General features: G+C 46.2%; 1 protein-coding gene across 1 annotated transcript; it reads right to left on the reverse strand.

The window, feature by feature from the left end:
• Nucleotides 1-446: 446 nt before the first annotated feature.
• On the reverse strand, nt 447-3598 carry LOC309826564 (calcitonin receptor-stimulating peptide 2-like; the record flags this gene model as incomplete). The annotated part of the gene is given in 4 exon segments (XM_082660814.1): nt 447-606; nt 2615-2628; nt 2630-2747; nt 3513-3598. Coding segments are annotated over 4 exon segments (378 nt in total).
• Between the last annotated feature and the right edge of the window lie 2660 nt (nt 3599-6258).

Genomic DNA, 6258 nt, shown 5'->3' on the forward strand with positions numbered 1-6258 from the left:
AGGTCCATGGTCATATAGTTAGTAGAGGACAAACACAGTATTTGAACCCAAGTCTATGCTCTGAATCCAGATGTACATGACATTGTAGGGAATACTCCGAAAGGGTAGGGTCTTTGCCTTTCAAACTAAAAAACTAGAATAATCACAATTATAACTGTAGGGAACTGTGTTTTAAATGAGTAGGATCTATATTTCCTGGCAGATGATCTCAGAGTCACTTGGAGGCACTGAATAAAAGCAGAAATGAACCCAAATTCTAGGTGTTCTAGCTATTGGGACTCTGTTCTTTCTCCAGACACTGTGGTTGGCACCTTCACTGTGGATTTTTTTACAATACAGGACCAGGGAGGGTCAGACTGTGGCCTGCACTCCTGCAATACCCAGCCATCTGCCCTGCCGTCTGAGGTACTAGGGCAGTTGTCTTCTTCCTGGAGTCATTTCACTGCTCAGGCCTGAAGGTCGCTGCGGTGCCAGCCAAAGGCTTTGGAGCCCACATTGGTGGGCGTGAAGCTGTTCTTAACCACATTCTCAGACCTGCTCAGCCAGCCCGCCATCTTATGGGTCACACAGGTCGCAGTGTTACAGGATCTCTTCTGGGCAGTGATGCTGATTTGCAGGATAGGGAAAAAGAAAAGGCCTGTCAGTGAGAGGCTGAGGGCAGGTGCTACCCCATGGGACCAACATGGTAAAATTACTGCTCCGAGAGGCACCAATGAACTTTAAATATTTTTCCTAAACACGGAATCACCACAGACAAACATAGGGCATTAGGGAAAGTGCCACAATCACTCCCCATAGACGTTTCCAAGGGTGTCAGAAAACCCAAACGTGCTCTGGGCAACAAGCCATGGAACACAGAACTATAGCAGCCAGTCTTTTCTGTACAAGTAAACGAAAGCTTAACCAAGGCTTAGGTGACTAGAGAGATTATGGTGCCATATCCAACCTCATTCTTAAAGATTGTCTAGAAGATGCATCCCATTCACAAGGTACTGAGTCCTCCTTAGGAAAAGGAAAATTCCCCTGTCCTCCTGGAAGAGGAAGCGAGTTTGCAGCATCAAGTCTCAGAGGTGCTTAGTGCTCCTGTTTTCACTACCTGAGGTTGTTCACAGGGACCACCCACTATGCCCTGACTCCAGCTACCCGGGGCTAAAGCTCCTTGCCGGACAGGTCCCTGTATCCATGAAGTGTGGGATGTGGCCAGAGCAATAACCACCACAGCTCAGGGGTTTTTAGAAATATACTATTACTCCCCCAATGAAAGGTATGTTCAGAAGCAGGACTGAGAAGCTCTGCTGTGAAATCCGCAGGTACTTACAGGGCTGCCCTCTCTCTCCTGATCTCTTCCTGAATGATTCTCTCTGGCCTGCTCTCCCTCCTCCCATCTGATGTTCCAGACATCCACTGCCACAAAGAATGCCACTGATACTAGCCCAAAGAGCAACCAGAGAAGACCACATGCATCAAGTTACAGGAACAAAGGAATTAGAAAGGAGAGGAAGAGGTTGAGTAGGCACCTTGAGGCATGCCAATATGAGGGGTCATGGTCTTTCTCCAATACCCTGGCCATGACCCATTTCTTGCCAGGCATTCTGACCCCAGTTTTAGTTAAGGGGAATGTGTAAAACTTGTTGAGGTCCTATGTGTATGTGCCCAGGACACAGGTGCTCAGATTGTTACACTGCTTAGTTCTGGACCTGTCCAGGCTACAGGGAAAAGTCAGGCTAGACAATACCATGCACCAGGGCTGCCCCTGCAGGCAGTCATGCAGAAGGTTAGAATAGGGAGAGGGCACCTGGAGCAAAAGCAGAGGGGCAGGAATGGGGGCGGCTCACGCATCCTCCATTAGGAGAACACAGAGGTTCACTGAGCCAGGGCAGTGTGGGGAAGGGCTGCGGGGGGAAGGGGTGACCTTTTCTGGCATTCCACATGCTGCTCAGTCCTTCTTGCTCTGCCGAGAGGTTCTTAGGGCAGATACAGGTGCAGCACATACCTCTGCCCAGGTACGGCCAGGTCAGGAGCTGGTGTGAGCTCCAAGCTCAGGGTGCACAGGGAGGTGAGGCTGGGGAAGGGTGTCTGATCCAGTGAGAACATGCACATCTCCACAGATTCTACACATCTAAAGGCCCAGGACCTACCTCAGACACTGTGCTACCTGACAACATCCTTTGTAAGGGCTCTGGCTTCACCTTGCAAATGTGCAATGAAGATGCCTTGCAGGTGTGAAAGAATATCATGTGCAGGTTAACAAGGAGGGGCTAGATTTATAAAATCCCCTGAGATACATGGGATTCATTCCCTGGCTTTACGAGGCTAAACTCCTCCAGTGCTGGGAGGTATCCTCAGTACTGCCAGACAATTTCCGGAGTGAGGAGTTCCACAGCTTCCCCCACTGCTTTTAGAAAGGGATCTTTGTACGTGTGGTGCAACCATAGTTCCTTCACATGACCTCTGTCTTCAGTGGAGCCTGTAGGAGAGGTGGGCCCCAGGCCAAGGTGAACAGTGACTGCTTGCTGGCTGCCTATCCAGCTATGTTCTCTCGTACCTGTCAGGATACATCTTCCTGGTAAGCCAGGGGAGAGGGTAAGTGCTGAGCAGAGGGCAGAGCCTTAACCTGAAGCCCTCCTGTCTCTTGCTTCAGCTCACAGGCCTTCATCTGCACATAATCGTTCACCATTGCAGCCAGTAGGAGGCGCATTTCCTTATTGGTGAGTGTAGCGGGATCAAAGCCATTCTCCAAGGCCCACCTAGGGAAGGGGAGCAAGCACAATCCTGACTCTGAGTCCCTGCCTACTCCCACCCCCAGGATTAGCAGCCAGGTTTCCTGGTTTCTGTATCTTCCCCTGAGGATGTGGCTGCGCCAACTGCCAACGGAAGAAATGAGGCCATTGTCTCTCCCAAAATGCTGCTTCACCAGGAGTTAGGCTCTGGTGTGACCTCAAAGAAATGGTTTGCTGGCAACTGATGGTTAGATTTTCAGGAATTTTTTGAGCTTAGTGTTTTAAATGCAGCCATTATTAAAAATTAAATGATAATGATAATTTGAATCTGCAAATGGTTTCAGTTTAATAAATATAATTTGAATGAGGATGAGAAATTAGATGAATAGATCACATATCAGATTTAATAACAAATTTATTGGCCAAGTAGTTAGCAGACTAGGATGAAATCCATTTCTCAAATTATGGTTAAGTTAGTAAACAGCTTTGCTAAAGGTAAAAGTGTTTGATAAAAAGCAACAAAAGTATGTTGTGAGGTTCAGTGAGTTAATATGATATTTATAATAACTAGTACTGTATATGTTATGTCTATTTGTAAACTGTGTGCTACACATCTTTTTATGATAAACTTATATATAAGTGTACATTTGTACATTACCACCACCCATCCCCCCACCTCCACCCACCTTTAGCCAGTTGCTAAAGATTCAGCACAAGCACAACTGAGAACACAGAACTGTATGATTCCAGGGGCCATAGGAGGTGAGAGTGCTCCTGGCAGGGCTGTCTCACCTGAATGGCGCTGCCTGGAGCATACCTGCCTGGTTCAGGACCAGAATGCTGAGGACCAGGAACGGGGGCAACTTCCAGAAGCCCATGGCACCTTTCTGCAAGGGAAAAATGGCATCACCACCTGCAGCAGTTCAAGTTCTGTGAGCCCACAGACCGAGGCTCTGATTCTCTCTCTGACTCTAACTCCCTGGCATCCTGACTTCAGGTTGGACATGTCACTTCCCTTCACCATCATTTCCTTCTCCGCCAAGTGGACTGCTGTAAGATCCAGTAAGCCTGTAGCATGCTTGGCTTAGCAAAGAAACCTAGTGGGACAACTGGGTGAGGAGGTCTCAGTCCGTAGCCCCCTCCCTGTCACCCCACACATTTTCACATACAACCTGTTGGCCAGGACTCCTGGAGGACAGACTCCGAGTACCTGTCACCACAGCTTTTCCCACTGTGCAACCCAGAGCTGTCCTCCTGGTGTGGGGCTTTTGCTCATACCTGGTTGGGGGAGGTGGGTAGGGAGGACATATCTCTGTGGTTGGAATCCCTGAGAAACTGAAGAACCAAATTCTACTGCTCAGCTGCTTCAAAGAGTGCCTTTGGCAAAGAGTACCCTATGAGAAGCAAGCTGGCAGAGTCTTAATTTGGAACCCAGGATTTAAATGGGGGAAAAAAGCTCCCAGAACCTGCCACTGGGGCTTGCGTTTAACGGTTACCTGCCCCTCAGTCACTGCATCTGTTTGCCATCCGCTTGTGCTGGCCCAAGTTCCGAACCCATTTCCCACGGACCATTAGGCGAGGGATGTGATCCATGAGCGCACTGTTCGCACAAAGCCATTCCTGCGTCCTGCTCTGTGGGTGGTGCCTGGGGAGCTCCAGCATCCCGAAATTGACCTAAGCACGTGTGCCGCAGGAGACAGAGAGACTGGAGCCCGCCTCAGTGAGGGGAGAGTGGAGCAGAGAGTCCCCAGACTGAAACCATGCGGTGTTACCTGTGGAAGGATCCTGGGATGAATCGCGGAGTAACACAAATTGTGTGATGAAAAGACCTAGACAGAAGTGGACAGAGACCCTGAATCATGAAATGTCTAGAGTAACCCTCTGGCATTTATTTTACTTCTCTACAGTCCTACTAGGTATGGGGTAATGTTGGAACATAGGTGGTCATTAGATCATGTATAGCTTATATTAGGAAAGTCATTCTACTGATTTGGCCTCTTTATAAGTCTAGAAAGTAGTAAGTAAACTAAAATAGCTGTGAGGCACCTTCCAGCCTTATTCTTTTATTTTATTAAAATGGGGGTGGGAGGGGTGAAGGAGGTGGGTATAGAAGAAAAAAGAACAACTGAAGGACATTGTGTGATGGCAATGAGATTTACTTGGAGGTTAGTTGGGAGACATTGATAATGCTTATTGTATTTTAATTTTGAGAGGAACGCCAGCCTGAGCTGCTGGTAAGTGCTTCTGGAAGAAGCAGTCTTCAAGGAAGCCACCTTTCAGTCAAATATAAAATGGGGCTGGTGCCTTGTTTTCTCCCTATGTTTTACAGCTCATGCCCTCATGAGGAATTTTATTCCCTCACACTGCTTCATCCATTCTCTTCAGTAAGCATGCTTATCCACATCTGTGATGGTCCCTGGTCAGTTTTAGAAGTACACAGAAGCTACTCTAGATATTTTAAGCAGAAAGGCATTTCATACAGGAACTAGATGTTAAAAAATAATGTGTATAGTTCCAGAAGATGCTACATTTACCATAACCAAAAGGTGGAGACTGAGAAGTCCACACACTTGAACTGTAGGCATGAAAAAAGCCCCATGGAGCCTGTGATTCAGGGATCAGGACGCTGCCCTGTGCTGCCACAACTACCTTTCAACACCAGTGACATCCTGGACCCAGGGATGCTGCTGTCGAACCCCTGGCTTCTTGACTGCTTGCCAGCAGAAAACAGAAGAGCAGGAAGATAGAACTCTCTGACTCTGCCTTCCAATTCTCACATGAGATATCTAATTGGAAAAAAATTGCATTCAGACACTGCCTTTAAGGAAGTGTGGGAAAAATCAATGTAATCCATCACACTAACAGACTAAAAAAGAAAAATCACATGATAGTATTAATAGATGCAGAAAAGGCATTTGACAAAATCCAACACCCATTTATGATAAAAACTCAGAAAACTAGCAATAGAGGGGAACTTCCTCAACTTGATAAAGACTACAAAAACCCTGCAGTAGCTTTATACTTAATGGTGACAGACTCGAAGCTTTCCCACTAAGATCAGGTACAACAATGCCCTGTTTTACTACTCCTTTTCAGAGTCATACTGGAAGTCCTTGCTAGTGTAATAAGGAAAGAAAAGGAGATAAAAGGTATACAGGTTGGAATGAAAGACAAAACAAAAAAACACCCAAAAGAAACAAAAAAAATCTCCTCCTGGAGCTAATAAGTGATTATAGCAAGGTTGCAAAATACAAAGTTAACATACAGAAGTCAATTTTTTTCCTATATACCAACAATGGACAAGTGGGATTTGAAATTAAAAACATAATACTGGTTACATTAGCACCACCCAAAATGAAATAGGTATAAAGCTAACAGAATATGTACGAGATCTGTATAAGGAGAACTACAAAACTAATGAAAGAAATCAAATAATAGCTAATAAATGGAGAAATATTCCATGTTCATTGAGAGGAAGACTCAATATTGTCAAGATGTCAGCTCTTCCCAACTTAGTTGATCTACAGATTCAATGCAG

This window comes from Grampus griseus (genome assembly GCF_964374135.1).
Source record: "Grampus griseus genome assembly, chromosome: 8".
Classification (NCBI taxonomy): Eukaryota; Metazoa; Chordata; class Mammalia; order Artiodactyla; family Delphinidae; genus Grampus; species Grampus griseus.